At 40.7% G+C, this 20,746-nt stretch overlaps 1 protein-coding gene and 1 long non-coding RNA gene across 3 annotated transcripts in view; one reads left to right on the forward strand and one right to left on the reverse strand.

Moving 5' to 3' along the window:
- LOC309373953 lies at positions 1-9,758 on the forward strand. Its single transcript, XR_014170303.1, has 2 exons — positions 1-5,959; positions 8,663-9,758. It is a non-coding gene; the product is annotated as an uncharacterized lncRNA (long non-coding RNA).
- The window catches only part of MEP1B (meprin A subunit beta), a 25,248-nt gene continuing 11,781 nt past the window's right edge, over positions 7,280-20,746 (reverse strand). For both annotated transcript variants that reach the window (XM_081918542.1, XM_081918541.1), the window contains exons 7-15: positions 20,532-20,710; positions 19,553-19,771; positions 16,929-17,081; positions 15,184-15,399; positions 13,931-14,368; positions 12,007-12,171; positions 10,875-11,007; positions 9,661-9,853; positions 7,280-8,205 (exon numbers count right to left, since the gene is read on the reverse strand). In XM_081918542.1, coding sequence (XP_081774668.1) covers positions 8,191-8,205; positions 9,661-9,853; positions 10,875-11,007; positions 12,007-12,171; positions 13,931-14,368; positions 15,184-15,399; positions 16,929-17,081; positions 19,553-19,771; positions 20,532-20,710 — 1,711 coding nt within the window. In that variant the 3' untranslated portion in view covers positions 7,280-8,190. The remainder of the gene's footprint in view (positions 8,206-9,660; positions 9,854-10,874; positions 11,008-12,006; positions 12,172-13,930; positions 14,369-15,183; positions 15,400-16,928; positions 17,082-19,552; positions 19,772-20,531; positions 20,711-20,746) is intronic.

Consider the following 20,746-nt stretch of genomic DNA (forward strand, 5'->3'; position numbering starts at 1 on the left):
ACCCTTCTGAGCAATAGGGGGGCTGCTAAGGAAAGAGAAAAGCCTAAAATTGTCTAAAGATCCAACTTCTCTTAGATTCAACTTCTCTTAGCATCCAAGCCAAGCCAACATTCTTTCAGTTCATTCAGACAATCATGTCAAACCATTGTTGAGAAATTTTAACTGTGGTTTGGCATCATATAGCAAACCTTGGCAGTTGAGTGCTTATCAGTTTGGAAGTTAAATTGCAGTTGCCTGACATCTTTGTTTCTGTTTTCAAAAACCTATTTGTACTTCAAGCAAGGGTTCCTGTGATAGCTCCTCACAGTGTATAATCCCTTGTGATTTGACAAGCGCTCACCACATGGTTAAAATCTTTTAATAGTGAAGGGTTTGCAGGATGATGGGGGGGAAGGCAATGTTTCCAATTTCTAGCAAGTTTTCTCTTAATGGAAAACAATTCTGTGCTTTGGGCAACCTCAATCCTACCATAATCTTATGCATGTTTCCTAGGAGTAAGCCTCATTGAACACAATAGGATATACTTCAAGAACAAGCGTTTAGGATTGTGATTCTGGTCTTGGTGTGGCATCAAAGCAGTTAATAATCCCATACCTTAATTTAATTTACAAATAAATCCATTCAGTTCATAAGTGCTATATGGCACACTGAATTTACCGTACTCTGTTTTATGTCTGGTTGTAACTTTATTGCCTTCTGGGTCATCATATTTAAGAAGTTAGTGAGAGCAGGTGTGGGAAACTGGTGACCTTTCAAATGTTGCTGAACAACTTCCAACAGCCCTAGCAAGCATGGTCAATGGAGTTGTAGTTCAGCATCATCTGGGGGGGGGGGCAAACATTCCCCACACCTGACTTACGAGTGGTGAGATTAGTAGCGCGCACACACTGCATGTCCTTTTATCCCAGACTTCGTAGTGACTCTCATTTCTGCATTGGAATGTTGTTGGGTTTCTGTTCTCTGCCTTTGCTTCCACAGATCATTGTTGTTGCCTTGTAGCGTTTTGAGAATTCGTTTGTCCCACCAGCATCACCCAGTAAAATATTTTTAACAATGTTAGTCTATTGGCGGATTAATGGCTGAGGGAGCATTCCTAAGCATTTGTGCACCACCCAAGGAGCAATACTAATCCTTTCAACCCTGACCACTTACACAAGGACTCCAGTGTCTCCTCACTCCCAAAGTATGTTCACAGATCTTATTTCTTGCAGGATCAGAGATAGAATTTTTCCATGATGCCATGCAAATAGCATTCAGAGCAAGGGGAAGCACCCAGGCTGGCAGGCAGCATTCTTGCCGGGACGGTGCCTGCTCCTTGACAGATTGCAACATAGGACTGGGAGGTGTAACAAGGACCTCTCATATGACTCAGTCCTCAACGTTAATCATGCAGCCCCCCATATATATTCTGATTAAAAGGAGTATCCCATCTTATAGCCCCTGATGATGATTGAAACTTTATTTGCATCGGCCATAGCAACAACAAAAATTGTGATTTACACAGAACAAAATAAAAAGTCAGTTATATAAAACACAGTCTAGAGTCCTGAATCAGCCGTCAAATAGTGGACCTTATTCTGATTGCCCCAGCTAGAAACCTTGCAGCCTTTGTAATCATCTGCTCCTCTTGATCTGCCAGGAGAAACGACACTGGCAGTGGTTGGGTGACCCAGAATGGTCAATAAAAGAGGCATGATAATATTGTTCCTCAGGTCTTTGTAAAGCGTGAACGCTAGGAGGGCATGTGCCACTGATTCGCCACTGATTCTGGCCCCTGTTCTATTCATGTTTGATAAATAACTAAAGTGCTGGCTGAAGGCAGAATTGATGCTGCTTTTTGTTTCGGGGCAGTGCGATGGACATAGTTTTGTATTTAATCATCTTGCTGCAAAATCCCTTTATGTGCAGCACATTAATACCTTGTATAATAGTCCTTTATATATGCGTGTTCTTGTTTTCACAACAAGATTTCAGTAGGTTTTCCTTTAAATAGGAGGCAGTCTGGGAGTATTGAGGCCATCCATAAGATACCTGTAACTGTTGCTCTGGTGTGGCTAATCCTATAGTGCAGTGTAATGTGTTTAGTTTCTTTAAGATGCTTACAGTGCAGCCCTAAGTCTGTTTACTTGGAAATAAGGCCCATCAAGTTCAGGAAGACTCCTGTGTGCATACTTGGGATGGAGCAGCCGTGCTTAAGTCTGTGGAACATTCTTCAAAGTAAGAATGGATTGTACATAGGGGTGGCATCAGACTGCTAATGGCAAAAACTAAAGCTTTAGGGCAGATGTGGAGAACTTTGGCCCTCCAGATGTTGCTGAACTACAGTGCCCACAGCCCCAGCAAACATGGGCAAATGCCAGAGATGATGGGAGTTGTGGTCCAGCAACTTCTAGAATGCCAAAGGGTTCCCACACTTGTCTTAGTGAATGTTTGCTTAATTGCATAAGGAAAATGCACTTTTGAAAGCCAAGGGGGCAACTAAATTGGGGGGGGTGTTAAAGCTAAATTTATAACAAAGTCCCATACTATGTCTATGACTATGGTATATATAATGCTGTATAATAAGATTTCATAATGGCAACCGTTTCATTAGAAGTAGCCACAATGATCGAGTCAGTGGTTTGGGTTGTAAGGTAAGTTAACTTCAGGACGTTCAGGAAAGGAAAGTTTTCCATCCCTTCTTCCTCCCTGTAGGTTATTAATGCAACCAGTTTGTTTTCAGATACAGTAGGAGGTGGAGAGATGTGTTGGCCAAACAGACTTAGGCACTTTACAGCATTGCTGAATGGATGTGGCTCCATCTCTCAGTTGATCTGCATTACCAGCATACACAAGTGTAAGTGGGTTCTTAACAGTTGCATCGAGAAACACAGTAGGAAGTCATCCCTGATGCAGTCTGGGCCATGAAAACTTCTTAACATCAGCCCCAAATCCCGTAAGAGGTTTGGAGAAACAATCCTGCATCTGATTCATTACTTGTACTGCCTCGGGGAAACTAGAGGTGGCAAGAAAACCTTTTTAGTATGTGGAACAAGCCGGCTCTTCAGTGACAGGGTGTGAGAGTGGGATGGATGCAGCTCAAAAAAAAAAAATGATACTCCCTTTCCTACCGCCACTACTAGTATTGTACTGGGGCAGTTGCAATATGAGCATTAACTTCCACAAATTTAAGGTGTGTCAGTTATGAAACTGAAATGTAAAGTTAGTATTTCAGCATGCAGTTGCCTTATAGTTGAAACACTACAAGATGAGACTATAAACAATAACAGCAAAGTAGTAAAAGACCCTTTTCATGCATACATCGTGCATAAATGAAACACATAAGGCTCAATAATATCTAAAACAAATGAGCTTTTTTTAAAAAATGGAACTCCTTTAATTCTTAAATAAAGAAGCTGATCAGACATTAAAGAATAATGGCAAAATTTTAGCTTCTGGGCTCAACTATTCAATTTCCAAATGGGTTCCACGTATGCCAAAAATAAACAAATTTCAAAACAAAACCCAATCTATTGGCTTAGTAAATATATTCTATTGTTAAAACTAAGTATGTGTTTGTGAAAGTATGTGCCGGTTTGATAATATCTTTACAGGTTTTGGGGTGAGGAACATTTATTTAAACCAGAAGCAAATAAATAATCCTACTATGTATATGAACAAATGTCAATGGTGTATTGTAAGTATATATATAACTGTATATTAAAGATATTATTTTCGTGATATTTTAAATGCGTAGAGTTTATTATTTCATCCAGAAGTTAAATGGACAGATTAGAAACACAGTATTGGCATGCTAAGGTCTTAATTGCTAGATTCTTTGGGTAAAATAATTGAAGTGAAACACAGGAGTTCTTAAAATGAATTTATTTCATTAAGTTGGAATACTGCCAAAGTGCAAAGCTGATCAATTTGTCTGCATACTTATGAGATCTGTTTTTTTTTTAAAAAAAGGACTGCTGGTTTTATTGCACATCTTGATCTCATCTATTTTCAGGACTGTTTCTTGGAATCTTTTTTTAAAATACTCTTGTGCAATCTTAATATATGCATCTGTGTCTCAGAATCTGTACAGATGTATGGTCTGGTTTCTGTCCTAATTCAGAAGTAATGGGAAACTGGTATAATCACAACTTGTTATCACTAATGATAGTTTAAACAAACTACAGTTCCATGAATTTGGACATCCTTGGAAGCTGTGATTACTTTAAAAAGGAAGCAGACCCTTTGCATTTCCTGTGGCATATAAAAGAGGGGGAAATGTATGAGCCTGAGGCTCACCACAACTTGTTGGGGACTGTGATTCCCTGTTAAACTAGCCCTGTCCATTGCTAAGATCAGACTACTTCTGCTATTTCACTATTACTTGACCGCCAGTCCCAAGTATAGATGCACAGATGGGTCTGCAACAAAATGTAATTGGGTGTTATGCCATGTGCTCCTTCAGTAGTTCATTCCATCACTTCCCCAAGTTTTCCATTTTTCTTTTCCGAATGACAGTAAAAAGTCCATGGCTACTAAGTATGCTCAGGCCTAATTTGGGTTTTGGAGAAAGGGTTTGCCCTCTTGGGCTTTTTGTATTTATTTTTTTTACCTTCTGCAAACCTTAAGAGTTTTTCTGAGAATACTGACACATCCCTTTTGTTACAACCCTGCTGGCATTAACCATCCTAGTTTGCTATCGAAAGAGTTGCATTTGGGGCTGTGTTAGTGTTTAGAAGATTAGAGAAGATTTATGATTAGAAGATGGAGCATTTCCTCAGTCAGATGGATTTCTCCAACTTAGCATTAACTGTGATGCAGCATTTCATCTGAACTCACACTAGCAGCCTGAGAAGCTGTGAAGTTGACCCATACTCCTGCTGCATTTCCAAGTGGCTTTCTCCCATCACTGTGCACACCAGCGCAAAAGTGTGTGTGCCTTCACTTGATTTCTTTCCCTGCGCCATGTGAAGCCATCATCTGTGCACCTGCAAAAGCTGCCCAAACTGTCCACAGCACAGCGTCGCTTCCATTTTCAAACTGGATGGGAGCTGGTTTCAAGAAAAACACATCAAAGAGGAGTTTTCCCTAAAAGCTGCAGGACACAGGTGGATTGAGGCTGATGATGTGTGAACCCAGCTTTAAAAAAAACAGTGGTAAGAGCATGTTGAGAGTCACAGTAAGTAGTAACATGAACATACCCTAATATTGATCAACCAAGATTTGCAAACCTATTTCTAACCTATAGTAGGTTAGTGCATTAACAACTTTTAAGATCCAATTTTTCAAAGGCTGAGTCACAACTGCCATAATACAGGGTTGCAAATTTCAGTCATGCCTACCATATGCAGCTTGACATTTTTAATCTGGGTTGTGTGCAGAGAACAGAAGGAATATAACCGCTAGCTGTTAGCACCCAAGAAATTGTGCAAGTGTTTGTCATTTTAAAGAAAGCCAGTTTAGAAACTACCTGAATTTTTCCTGTGCATCCTGAATATCTTTAGATTTAGTTTCATTTTTTAATGTATGCTGTAGCCTAATATGTAGAACAAGCTCTAGGAGGATACTTATTATTTCCCTCGAACACTTCTTCCAAGGAGCTAAAAGCAACCTAGATGGTAACCCCTTTTTATAATTACAGCAACCCTTTTGGGGGGCTGGGGAATCCAAGAAAGGCAGTAAACTTTGAAGCAGAGTGAAGATTTGAACTCTGTGCTCTCTAACCACAGTACTCCACTGGCATTCTCATTTCTTTGTGTCTTCCACCCTCAGAGAGGCTAGCTATTGTACTCCAAGGGGAACTCGGGTGCAAATATTTGAAGAACACTGCCAGCAGCTATTTACATCCTGATTAGGGTTGTTTGGATCCAGCCAAGGTTTGTCTGCTGCCTGCCCACCTGGCAAGAGAGGAGGAGAGGAAGATGGTGGTGGCAGAACCATCTGATGTACAGACCGCATACTTTCTGAAGATATGTAAATGGTATGCAATTAATCTGTCCTCCAGTTCAGTGTGTTTCTCAGATGGTCGATAATATTTTACAGCTTAACCACCCCTGCCATAAATAACTTTATGGATGTAAATAGTCTGACGTTTTACCTAATGTTCGTGTGTCTGATTCCTATTTAATCGCTAGCATTGTCATAATGGTATTACTGCATTAGCTTAGATCTGTTACAGAAATATTTAAGTATTATTCCAACAGCATAATGATATGGGCAATTTTATTTTATTTTTCAGTCCCTAATTATCCCTATTTTTTCAGTTCCTGCTTACTGAGCTGATATCTTTATCAAGATAGCCACCCTGACTGCAAGGTTTCATTTCTGGTCTATCACCATCAGTTCAGAACCTATTAATGCATATTTGAAATTAGAATTTTCTGCCTCAAATGTGCATAATTTACAGTGAGTTGCATTGTGCCATTTTACTTCCCATTCACCTCAGTTTGGAGAGATTCTTTTAGAGCTCCTTGTAAACATCCTGAACGATCTGGTATCATCAGCATACTCTGCACGTCTTATAAGTTAAAAGGAATAGCTTCTCAGAAGACTCCACTTCCTACACCCTTTCACTGGGAGAACTGTCCATTCTTTTCCCAGCTTTCTCTCATCAGCTGAGAAAGATATCAAAGACAATAATTTTAAAGAAATGATAGGGCAGCCGAGTTGGCAAAATTAACTGGGAAAATTTGGAACCAGCAAGACCAGAATTTCCTGAAAGATTGGAATAAATTTATGATATATTATATTTGAAAGACAATTGTAATCGCTTGTAGGGTTGCAAGAAGTTTTGTAAAGAAAACTATATGAATTATTGCGAGAAAGGACTAAGAAGGAGTTTGTTTAATATTTGGATTTTATAGCAATAACTATTAAAATAAAATGCAAAATCAGAAAGAAAGTTAGAAAACCATTAGTCGAGGTTGACAGAAGTCTTAGGCTGTGATAGCCAAAGGTTTGTTATATTGTATAAGATGGGGTGTTGTGTTTGGAAAACATGTGCAAAAGCTACCATATATATATATATGAAGAAATGATATGGCAAAGATACGGTTTTCAGAGAATTCACATTAAAGCAACTGATTAAATTTCATATTTTAGCTAATAAGACTAAGAGCCTATAGTTAAGATGATACATACATGTTTTTCTTCACTGGCACCTTTTAATACAATACATTCATGGCTGCAAGTATATTAAAGCTATTTCGTGTTTGATCTTTGAGGGTAATGAGAGTTCTTTACAATGGGGACATTCAGTAGAGAAGATCCATCTCCTATTAATACATAGGAGCATACAAAGTTAATAGGGCATTGATGTTTTTATTATCCTTTGCTCATCATACTTGTACAACTCTGTTATGCAGTGTTAGCAAGATAATAAAGGCTAACCTCAGTAATACAACTCTTCTCCCCATTTTGTCTGATGGTGCCTACAATAAGCTACTTTTATCCTTGGGCACATTTTAACAACCTAATAAATAAAATTGGGAAGCTCCATCATTCAGTATATTGGAAAAAAGGAGGCAGGTTCTGTTATCCCCAAAGAGGTTTTGCTAATATTTTGCACAACTGATATAGCCATCCCCAGTGGAAATGCCCTAAACACATCTTAGAACTTCGGTTACCTCCCTAGAAGGGAGGTTAACAGCTTTTTATACCTTTGAGTTCACAAAGCAGCCAGGCAGTTGATGAGTTTTTCAGAAAAGGTTTGCCACTGAAGCATATGTGATTTTCCACCCACTTTCCCCTTTGAAATGCTATCATGCCAAATCCCCAAACAATTTTTTGAACTCAGATGTTTAAAAAGCCATTTAAAGATTCTGGAGGGGAACCACCTGCAAATGACACCCCTCTAGAAAAAAAGTAGGACACATGTCTTCACTCTGGGTCCATATTGCTTATACAGAAGGGAAACCTCCCAGTTTCGTTTCATAAATTATGTGGTGGAAATAAAGAAATCTGACCACTTTGCTTATCCAGGACATGTACCATGCTAGAGAAATCCTTAAACTTGCACCATCTCAAAATTTAAAATATCACTTTTAGCCGCCTTTTTTTGCATTGATTTAAACTCACACACAAATAATTTCCTTTCCCTTTTTCCTGTAAGTAAAATGTCTGTTGGCAAAGGAGAAACTGCGCTGGACATGAAGTTATGAATAAGGTGTTCAAGTGAGGCCATCCATTTTGGTTTCCAAACTTTCACTATCTTCAAAGAGGTGTTTTCTGTCAAGAGAGCAAAAGGCATCTTCTAAATCACTTGGATAGAGTACAATTATAGTAATTGCAAAATAAATGTGGCTATCCTGCATAGAGCATAGTATATTGAACACATAGCATGAATCAAGCTCAGGTTAATATTTGCCGGCGTAAGTTTATCTTGCTTTTCCATTCTCTTAGATGGGAAATGGGAGTCTCAAATTGGAGTTCCTGTGCAGAATTTTAGGTCAGAAAAAGTCACAGCTTCTTTTTAAATTTTGAGCAATTTATTTCAATTAAATCCTAGAAGTGGCATATAGCTTTTGTCTTGTTTTTAACGCAAAAGAATGGCTGTTTCCCCTAAAACCGTTTCATCCGAGAGGAGTTGCAAACCCAGAATGAGAAATACGAAAGGTGATGCTTTTCAGTAGGCTAACATACTGCTGGCAAACTATCCAAAGTTGTATACTTTGTTTCAAAACAGGTATAGAAACAGACATTTCTATGGCAAGATGGCTGATTGCTGCAGATGAGAAGAAAGGAGATGCAACTGCCATTTTGAATCTCTTTTGGGGGAGGCGAGGGGTGCAATAAAACATATTATGTACTGCTACTTCTAAAATTATTTGATGCTGCTTTGATAAAATATATTTAAGGACTGGTAAGGTAGTTTGAGAGAGCCTCATTCTTTGAAACTTGTTTAGTTCTTATACAGTTTAATCACATTTTCAAGGTGCAGTCCTTGGGAGGGTAGCCCAGGGCACACAAGATTCTGTGACTCTATCTTCACATGCCAACCAGGAGGTCTGCCCACAGTGGCCTCTTCAATGCAGTTGCGGAAATTTCCAATGGCAGAAAGAGGGCAGGAAGTGTTTGGGTACACACTGAGGCAAGTTTAGATCCCAAACCCTTCGCATTCCTGTGACATGCAGAGGGGGAGTAGAGAAACCCAATACTCCAGTTGGGGAACAAATTTTCATTTCCATTGCATCAATGGAGAGAAAAGCCCTTTTACCAAAAAAAGAGGGTGTCAATGAAGTTCAGTGGAACTTACTCACACATAGGTTTGTATAGGAATGAAGTCCAAAGAAAGGAGATGGAGAGGAAATCTACATTTCCCCTCCCACCTTCTACCCTGTGCAATGACCCTGGGAATCTGGTTGTTGTTCTGCCTCAGTTTCACCCTCCCTCACTTGGATTGCTGTGTCAAAAATGTAGCCGCCCAAATAAATGCCACACCATGCAGCATAAGCTAACAGAAGTTACTGGGGCTCGATAGATAGTGCATCCAGAGTTGTGTTAGCCTCTGTGTGTGTTGGCAAAGGACACACAACCTTTCATCACAAGTTTCCCTTATTTGTACAATTAGAATACGTTTGAGGGCAGGCTAAGTATTGCACCTCACAATCTTACCCAGCAAGAAAACAGGTCAGTATTGCAAAGCCACCTAAAAGTTTGCACCACCAGAAGTGCAATACTTACATTTTGTAAACCCAGGCTTTCCATTTTTTTCCTATATTTCTTTTTAATACAGCTGGTTGTTACAATGGTGATGATCAACATAACGGCAAATATAGACAGAGACGAGGCAACTGCTATCACAACTGTGTCCTGTGTAGATCCCTTCTGCTCGCATTTTTCTCCCACATACCACCAATCTGCACCTACAGGGCATCTGCAAAGCATGGCAGTGGTTAAAACAAATCACATACACAATTCAACACACTGCAGCCCCACCCCCCGAATGAAGCTCACAGGTCAGAAACCCCCCATTCTAAGCTAAGTGGCCCACAATACTTTTCACCCAGCAGTGAGGAACCTGTGGATCCCCATAGCTGAAGTGACAAAACTCTACACAGTATCATGGAACTACAGAAAGGCATTTTTATACAGTGGTACCTCTGGTTGCGAACGGGATCCGTTCCAGAGACCCGTTCACAATATGAAAAGCCCACAACCTGAAGCGCCGTATCTGCGCAGGTGCGAGCGATGAAACCCAGAAGTAACCCTTTCTGGTACTTCCAGGTAGCCACGGGACGCAACATGAAAAAACATAACATGAAGCAAACGTAACATGAGGTATGACTGTATTGGTTGCTGGAATGTTCAGTCCAGCTTTAAATCAGACGGAGCACGGAATGTGCTCTCCACCATGACCCCAGCATATCTTTCCTCGTGAATTAGCACTCATATATTAGTGTATGTATGTGAGGTTAGGATCTCCTACCCTACCTGGCATCTCCTTACGTTGGCATGCACTGCCTGTTGGTGTATAACCTAGTTAAGCATGCTTAAAGCCTGTCTAATTTCTGGGAATTGTAGGGGGAAAATATGTGGCCATTCCTTCCAAGCCCATACTGGATGGAGGGAGAAACCGGCAAAAACAGATGAGCATGAAGGCCTAAAATAGTTAACCCCCATGCAACAAACAGAAACCTGGACTGGATACTGTTACTTGTTGTCTAAAACAGCTAAAGGAACATAGCAGATTATTAGTGACAAATGTGGAATGTGCACAAAATGTAGCACAACTGAAGTTCAGTTCAAAATGTCCTCTGTGGGAGTACTGCAATATGAAGATCTTGGGTTCTCTCACCCCCACTTCACATTGGATTTTTAAAATAAAAGATTGCTAAACACGATGCCTCTCTAGAAGGAATTCCACAATAATGAACACTTAAGAACACATTGCTTACCTGCAAACTGGCTTCCCCTCTTCAAGAATGCAGATTCCACCATTTTGACAACCATAGGCCTCACACACACTAGTGGCTGTAGTTGGAGTGACGGCTGTAGAATTTGGCTGAGTTGATATTAAATGTGATATATCTGAGGTGAATAAATGAGGCAAAACATAAATTCTTGCAACTTAACCAATACATCTTAAAGTACTTGGTGCTATTAATTTTATCAAAGTAGGTTTGGGGCTCAGAAGTTTAGAGATCTTTTGTTTATAAGCTTAATGGCAAAGGAACAATCCTTTTCCCATTATAGAACAATTTGCAATTAACTAACTATGAGTGACGTATAACTGCTTTTTGGAATAAATATTAACCTGTGATTTTTGCTTAGATACATAAAGGTGCAATGCAGAATAATAGTTCAGCATTATGAAAATGGGATGCAGCAAATGTCACATGCTCCATCCTTCTCTGGAGCAGCCATGAGGAAGAGTTGGAAAGCTTCCGATTTTAGACTAGTCACATTATGCCTGAATCCAGATAAACTGCCGTTTGTCTCAACTATGGCTAGTCAGAAAAAGCCACCTCTAAACCTTTGTTTATGCAGTTGGTTTCTTAAAAGGATAGTAAATATTCACTACAGTTTGGGGTTTGGAAGTAACATTGGGTTTAACTGAAAAGTGAAAGCTGCTAAACCTCTCACAGCTGCTCAGGGGAAGGAGAGGGGAGACACTGAATGTTTAAGTCCAAGCCTTGCCCAGGTTCATTGACAAAAGGCCTCTGAGCAGCTATATCAGTTAAACTAGGGAAATATTACAAAAGTTGCAAGTTCCAATATGTGGCAGCTGCCATAAAGGTTGATCTATTTGCCTTTCGGAAAAATTAACACCTCCAGATGTTGAAACTCTGCATATTCAAATGACTGCCTGTCTAAGCAGCTCAGCATACATTTTGCAAAACATTTCAACCAGTGGCCATCAGCAGATTCATAAGCAATCAGGGCCCACCTTCTAGTCTCAACTCTTAAGTGAGAGAGAAGAAAATATACAGAACTATTTGTGTTAGGGAGACTCCCATTGCCTATCATGGGATTACTTCTGCTGAATCCTTGATACTAACAATATCACTCATAGCAAAACCCACATACCTTCCACTGTTGTAAGAATGAAAATACTATCCTCTTTAACAAACTCACGACTTTCAAGCCTTTGTTGTGTTATAAAGGAACTGAACTCAGTTGCAGGACCTCTCATGAATTCAGTGCCATTAGGAAAAGTAGCGACTATTCCTACGTTGTCTGGTCTATCGTATACTGTGAAAGAAGAAAAAATTAGTAAAGCTAATATTTTTGGTAGAAAAGGGGTTCAGCAAAATATGAAATGATACTAACTATATACCTTTTTTTTCCAGCAAAATAAGAAGAAGAAAAAGAATGACCCAAGATTCTTGTGTAAGCAGGAAGACAATGTGACTCAATTAACTCTTGTAGGCTGTGAACATCAAGACACAGTGACTATCTAAGCTGGGCTGTCACTTCCAACTGGGGCAGGAAAACTATGTAGCCTGGGCAATGCTAAAAAGTCCAAAGATAACTTTCTGGATGGGCACTGGCTGTGAGGATTTCCACTGAACCCACAGCGGCACAAAAAAGTTACCAACCTCTAAAAACATTTCAGTTCCAACCTACTAGGTCTACTGCCTGAAAGCCGCAAAACATTTGGAGAGGGAAGGTTTGGCATCTCCATTATTCATCTTCCTATTCCAGAGGTTCCCTCCACTGCTACCACTACTCAATTAGCTTTGTCTTGGTTCTCAGAGGAGCAACTCAAACAAGAGACTGTAAGCGTCTTTATTGACCACTGTTGGTCTCTTACTGCCATTTTTATCTCATCCTAAGGAGCAACCTAGCAGTTCGAAAGCACGTCAAAGTGCATGTAGCTAAATAGGTGCCGCTCCAGAGGGGAAGGTAAACGGTGTTTCCATGTGCTGCTCTGGCCACATGACCCAGAAAAACTGTCTGCGGACAAATGCTGGCTCCCTCGGCCAGTAAAGCGAGATGAGCACCACAACCCCAGAGGAGTTCGCGACTGGACTTAACTGCCAGGGGTCCTTTACCTTTAAGGAGCAAGTGGAGGCCCTCCAGAGACTCAGGCCCAAAGGAACCATTGGCCAGCTTTGAACAAAATGAGGAAAAAATGGATATCTCATGTATAGTGTTTTAAAAACAAAACGTTTTGCTATCAACTTCCAGAGACTCTTCAGTCCTACAATAACTGCACCCAGCTGCAGATAAATATGTGAAAGGAAATGTAGTGCACAATAGGGATTGGCTTAGAAATGCTGGCTTTATGTAATCCTGCCTTACCTTGCCCCCACTCGACACCATTAAGGTCTAGACCAGTGAGGTTATTATTACTGGCATCTGGCAGATATACTTGATTTATGCCAGAGGTTGCCTCCACATGTAGACTACAACTCCCATGAGTGCACTTATACTGAGGAGTCAACACACATGCCTTTGCTACCTCAGGAGAAATAAAGGATTCTTACTTCTTTTCAAGGAATGGAGCTGAAAGAGGAATGTGAATCCCAGGGGGGAAGAAAAACAGACCGGAGGGCTAAAAGTTTACCAGAGGAGTATGGAACACATATATAAAAAAAAATAATAAAGAGTGGAGAATGATGACAGCCACTATATACCATATTTTCCCATGTATAACACGCCCCCTATTTTTGGGGACTCAGAATTAAGAAAATGGGGGGAGATTGCCCCGTGTATAAGGCTACCTCCCCTTTTTAACATTATTTTTTAGTAAAAAAACCAAACACCTAGTCTTATACATGTAAAAGTACGGTATTTCACAGTGTCTACACAAGGAGGTAATCAGCTCAACTTTTTTTTAAATATAGATTATTTTGTTTTGCATTATCTGGTCTGGGGGCAGTTTCTCATGCACCTTGGGAATTTTAATACACTACTGTTGGCGAAAGAAAGAAATAATTTTAAGGCATTATTGAAGCATATATATATATATAACCATTAGGGTAAACTGATCCAAGTATTAACCTACCTAGTTGGCTTGGGTCTGTAGTTATACTCCTTTGATTTGACATACGTTGGCGGATGTCTGGATGCTGATCAAGCAGAAGCACTGTAGCTTGTTGCCATGCACAAGGCCACTGCAACCGGTCATCATTTGCACCAGAGATCAAGTGCAAATGTATGTTTAAATTCAATGAACTGGTGGGGAACAAACCAATCTGAAATGCATACCCTTTGGGAGAGTAAAAGGGTGGACTATATTGTATTGTAGCGCTTGAAACCAGCTGAGTGAAATTTCTTATATGCCAAACATAGTGAGGGCACTGAGTTTCTGACAGGTTGATATCATCAATGGAAAGGCCTCCATTAGATGCATCGGATCCTTTTATGCCTTCAAATATTACTCGGAATTTACTTGCAACATTTAAAGACACATGGTGTAACTCCCAGTAGCCTGCAGGTGAACCTGGAAAAGAATAATGAGGTGCATTATACTGACAACATATTTCAATGTTACACAAACAGATTTTCACATTCTCCATGAAACTTAAAAGGGGTTAAATGTTGAACAGTTCATTTAGTCATTCATATTTGTGTACTTGAGTTTTATGCAGGACTTATCCTTAAAGACTTTTCAGTGCTTCCCCTGACGCAGACTACAGAAGCCTGCCTCCTGACTGTGGTGGATCACAGGAAACATTACTTCACAGATCTCAATCTACTGGTTTTTAAATGTACTATATTTAACAGTTTAGGCTCAAAATACAATTTAAAAGTCCATCACTACAGTGTCCCATAATAATTTCAGATCAAGACTTCCATGGATCAATATGGGCCTCCTTTTTGTGGGGCTGGGGCAAGAGAAATCCATTAAAAACAATACGGAGAACCCAAACCAAAGAATAAAATACTTGTGGTCTCAGAACTTTTCTTGTCAAATGTGAAATATTAAACTCTAGCCTAGTCCTCACCAGCACAGTAAACTGGTGTCTGGACTATACAGCTTCAAACTCTACATTTTTTAATTGATCTCCATTTAAAAACAAAAACACACCTCCACATCAAAAACTTGATGTTATGGGGTGAGGAATGTGGCTTAATCTTCTCTCTGACACGCTAGCATTCTATACAGAGGAACATTTTGTTATTTTTAAACAGAGGAGCATGCAATAATTTGAGCCCCCACCTGCAGTCTAAAGTGATACAGAGTAGGCACAGATTTGCTACCCCAGTGTTAACTAGAACAAGAGCGTATCCATATTAAAAATAATGCTTTCATACCTTGTATCATTTTTACAAGCCTTTGGGTACCATTGGGGCTTGCATCAGTGTATTCCTTGACTAAAACATTCAGCTGATCACTTTCACTTCCGCTGTTGTAATAATAGAATTGTAGGCACTGGAAACCTCTCTTGGGATATAGAAATCGGCTCTCTAAAACCGCTCGTTCTGACACACTTCCAGCACTGGTGTTAAAATGCATAAAGTAGCCAGTCTCTGTCAAGGAGAGAGGAGGAGAGAGGAGGGAAACTTTTAGAACTTCTTCACCCTCCAGACACTGACATGGAACCCCCTGGAACTGTTGGTGCTTAATGTTCCTCAGTCAAAGCAACATTTTACCATCTAGTGATTGCCTACAGTGAACCCTAAAATTTTGAGTGCACTTTAGAGAAAGCATGAGTGCACATCACCCCAATCTCTGAGCAGTGTGAGATTCCAGGGTTCCTGGCGCTTACTCAGGGTTCGTGTTTCCTTCAGAATGTGGCACAATGAGGACTCTGGTGTCTTTATGATATATGGCTTATTTACACATATATGCAACCTGAGCCTACAATGGAGGGATTCACAGGATTAATACCACAAGAGGGCCTTGTTTCCCCCATAGCTACAGCCTTGGATTCAAACAGGAATCAAACATTGCTGTCTCTCTCTGTCTTCTCAGCTTGCTGGTTTGCTTCTAGCTCACATCACTTTACTCTCAACTCTGGTTTTGTCTTTCTAACCAGCTGTGATTTGGGGGATAGGCCCCACCCATTTGCCATCTCGCACAGATCCACTTCCTTTGTTACCTTAGAAACCCAGAACTTAGTGAGTCTCCTGAGCCCTGTACAGGTGTGTCTGTTTTGCTGGCAGACACGCTGGCTAAGTTTTAGAGTTTCTACTTGGGTGTCTGTTCTTGCACCTTTGAACTGTAGCTGATTCTTGTGTGGTAAGTGCAGAAGCACAAATTCCTGCTTTGTGTGCTCTTTTTCTAGACTCCCAGTTCCATCAGACTCTGCCTGGCAAAGCCTTGCTGGAAAGAGGCAAGTCTTTTTCAGTCTTCTTTCTGGATTTATGCTAAGTATTCCCCACTTCTCCTTCCTGCAGTTAGGACAGGAAGGAAAGGAATAACCCCCTCTTCACCTTGCTGCCTTCTTCTTATCAATTTTCCAACTTCTACTTTTCCAACTTCTCCTTCTACTATTCTCCTCCCATGCAAAATGAAACATCACTGTGCAGCTTCCTTGGCCTGCCATAGTTTCACACACACCTCTCCTCCAGAACAACTTTCAGAATTAAATTACCATTTTCAAATATTTTAAGAAATAAATCCCCAATTCTTGAAAAACTCTAGTCTTACCTCTGTTGCTCCCCTGTGTATCTTATGAGGGCACTTCACTATCCAGGCTCCAACCCACATTTATGCATGTTGTTCTCCAGCGTATTTTGGTAAACATTCTAGTTTATGGAACAGCTCTACGGAAGGGGCAACATCCTGTCTTCCCACAAGAACCAAGGTCACAGGGGGAAGTGGCTCCCCCACCCATTCAAGTTCTGAAAACAGCTTAATTCCCTTAACATGGAAAAGTAGGTTGCAGACATGTATAGAGATACGACTTGAAATAATACGGTAAACATTCTAATTATCTAACAGGCTTGGTTAACAACGCAATAGCAATTTATCAGCAAGTTAGTGAGGTTATGAAGATCAGATACATCCACAGAAAATACTTATCTAAGAGATAATAATAATTGCTGTACATTACCTTGGCAGATTCCAACATAGGTGTGATCCGTTTGTGGTCCACTAGGAACCTGGGTTATGCGCTGCCAGTCAGCATTATCTTCTGTACTTTGAATCATGCCACACACGTTTTCAAATTCAAAACTGCACGTCTCCATAAAGCTTAAAGACGAAGCTACCAGCATTTAAAAAACAGAGCAGATACAGTGTTTGTTTACTTTAGTGGGACTATTCAGTCAACTGCATCAGGAAATAGTTTGGACCCAACTAGATATGCCATCAGGAGATCTGTGACTCATTTGTACTTTTAAAATACAAAAGCTGCTGTAAACAGTGGAGAAGTAAACAGAGTCAAGGAGCCTGCAGGTGAGATGGCTAAACCCTTTTCCATCTCACTTTTTTCCTAATCTATATCCCCACCAGCTGCTAGCTGCCTCCTGGGAGGAAACCTGTCTGTCTGGTATTGTTTTACCTCTAGTAGACAAAACAGTTTTGGCATGAATGGCATGAGAGAAAGGTTAATCTCCCCTAAGACCATTGTTCCATATAATTCTCAACCTTCACCCAGCAACTGCTATTAAACTTTTTTTTTTTAAGTGGGAAATCCAATTACAGATCTTCTCATATCTCAATTAGTTAGAAAAACCACAATGTCAAAAGAACCAAACTCTGTTCTAACTCAGGGTGGGTTCACATCACAGAGAAGTTTCTGTTTTTCTGTGCATTTTAGTGCCCCCCCCCCCCGCTGTTCACAACAGCATGGCTTCTTTAGTATCTGATTCACATCTGTTGGGGGGGGGGGTTGACAGGCAGGGATGTCTTTTAGTATGCAAAGGTTTTGACACCTTGGCTAGAGATAAATTAGGAATGGCCTGAGGACTCTGATTGCTGGTTTGGGAAATAACACATCAAACAGTAGTATTTTATAACAAATAACAGGATATATATGCATTTTGCATGTTGTCATGTGAACACGGATTTAAAACCCAGTACTATACATGCAATGAATGCATGGTAACTGAAAGTGTGATCACAGCCTCAGTCACCCTATGATCAATCAGTGCTATTAGCTGAATCCATAAACCACTTCAAGTAGAGGTAAATGAGTTTCATTTTAAAAGAAAATAAATAAGCTGGCGTGTTTTATAGAATGAGCAGTATCCTTCTTTCACTACTAGGAAAATCAAAAGGACCTTTAAAGGGCAGAATTTGCACGCTCAGCAATTTAGTGGGTGGGTGGGTGGGTGGGTGTGTGTGTGTGTGTGTGTGTGTGTGTGTGTGTGTGTGTATATATATATATGAAAGAGTCGGGTGGCACCTTAAAGACTTACACCTGTATTATGGCATTATGGCATGTGTTTTAGTGGACCACATTCCTAACTGAATTGGATGTAAGTAAAATCAACTGACCATATAATGACCACCAGGCCACTTATACTGCTTTTCAGCCTTAATTTTTTCTTCTTCCTTTGTTTAGCATCCTACCTGAGGAAGCAGCTGCTTCATGCAGAATCAGACCATTGGTCCATCTGGGTCAGGTGTAGTCAGTGCAGCACCTTTCAGTTATTGTTGCCCAAAGTTGTTGAGGTTTTTTGGGCAAAATCACTTTAATAAATGCAAAAAATGGCACTGCCAACATGAGCACCACCCGGACACTGCTGCTGACAGTGTCCAGGGAAATTCAGAAGCATGAGAACCTTATATCAGCCTCAGTCACATCAGGCAATCCCAAACAAACAATCCTGTGATTCTTTGCAGCGCTGGTTTCAGTTCAAACCACCAAAGCACAAGGAAACTTATGCTTACAGCACATCCCACTCTGGGGTCTGCTGTAAGTGTAGATCCCAGCCAGCTTGCTGTAAGCACCAATCAGCCGAGTGGCATATACAGGCAGACATTGCTTGCGCTAGAGAGTTCCTGACTAAGAGTACAGTCAATCCCAGCCACCTTGCCATAACCGCCAATCTACAGCCCTTACAGGAAGCCAGCTGGAATCAGTTTGTGCTTCTGAGCTGGTAAGTGCTAACAGGAAATTAGCTAAGGCACCCATTTGTTTTCTGGCAGCTAATCCTCCACCTCCTCAAACCTGACATCACAAATTATGTCAGGTATGGGACAGGTGGGTGTGCTTTGGGGAGAAATGGCACTGGAAACCCAATGGGGACATGTGCTGGGCCTAATTGGTCCTTGGGCTGGAGGTTCCTCACCCCTGTCTCAGATGCTAGTGGGGAATTTATTTGCAACTATAAAGCTACTGTATTCCCAGGCAAAAGACCAGATTTAACTAACAGGCACTGCTAGTGGAAGCCTGTGCAAGCACTTCTGCTAGCACCAGAGGACTCTTCCCCTCTCCTCCCCTTGTGTGCCCCCAAAATTGGCTCAGTTGGGAGAAGAGGAGAGATTGCTCCGCCAGCGCAAGAATCTCTGGTTGCCAGATGGAACAATCAGAAGAGGGCAACACTGAATTCGTCCCAAAGTAAAGTTCAGAAATGAAACCTAAGCAAACAAATCATAGAATTGTAGAGTTAGAAGGTACCCTGAGGGTCATCTAGTCCAACCCGCTGCAATGCAGGAATCTCAGCTAAAGCATCCATGACAGATGACTAAAGGAGGCTGAAAAGATATGATGGGGTTTCAAACACTTACTGCAGTTGTAGAGTCGACTCAGCTTCCGGATATCATATTCACTGAAATCCATGCGCTGTCCAATCACATCAATGAAGGCTGGTATATTTGTTACTATTGTTGGTTCTGTTCCATTCCTGAAGGCATTTTTACTGTAGTGCATTACAGAGTTATAGTCATATGGGACATTAAGGAAGTCAGATGTTTTATCATTATATTTGTTGAAGTTTCCTTCCTTACCTGAAAGAAGCAGAAGAACTTACCACGGTGACTTATACAGATCACAATCCAGCCAAAGATAAGCCCTTTTCAGTCCCACTGGTTTAGGTTACAGATAAGCACACTCTTTAATATCTCTTCCATTGCAATGTTACAAATTTATAATTTATGTGCTTAGCCTGCTGTCCCATCGCTTCTTCTTTGAATTCCAAGTATATCATACAGAACCACAGAGTATTTATTTATTATAGTAGTTCCCAATTTACAATGCTTTGCAAGCAGAAAGAAATGAGAGAGACTCAGTGCATACAGAATTCCAGATAAGTCAAGCTTCTTGGTAAAAGGAGAGGGGTCAGATGTAAGGTACATGTACAAAGAAACAGAAGTTTCATGTTTTAAAGAGAAAGGGGGGTTTCTAGCTGGAGCATGGTGAAATTGGAGGTGCAGCCTGGAAGTAGATCAAGATGCAATTGGGGGGAGATCACCGTAGAAGAGCCCCGTTTACCTTCACTCATGCTCTGCTCACATATTGAGAGGTAAAGCAAATATTCTAAAGGTGCCGCAAGTGTGTGTGCCGTCACCCAAAGGGAAACCTAAAGCTGGCACCACTGCCCCTTGAACTTTTCCCTGCTTGGAGGAGCAGGGAGTATATAACAATGCATCAAATTTTAGACATTGCCATCCAAGTCAGAAAGATTTAATGAGATTCAAGTTGAATGAGAAGCTGTACAGATGAAATCTATCAATGGTTTTAAATTAAAAGGAAGGAAAATTAGCTTACCCTCCTGAATTCTGTCTCGCATTATTGTGACATAATCATCTCGATCAGATCGTGACTGTTCATGCCAGAATCCCAGTGCATGAAGGAATTCATGCTCAATCGTCCCAATCCTGTCACAGTTGGCTCCTATGGAGAGTTCTTGCCTCCCTTTTCGGCGGTTTCCCACAGAGGACCAGCAACTGACAAAAAATGCAAGAGTGTTCAAAATCTGTGCT

This window comes from Podarcis melisellensis (genome assembly GCF_964234715.1).
Source record: "Podarcis melisellensis genome assembly, chromosome: 7".
Taxonomy (NCBI): Eukaryota; Metazoa; Chordata; class Lepidosauria; order Squamata; family Lacertidae; genus Podarcis; species Podarcis melisellensis.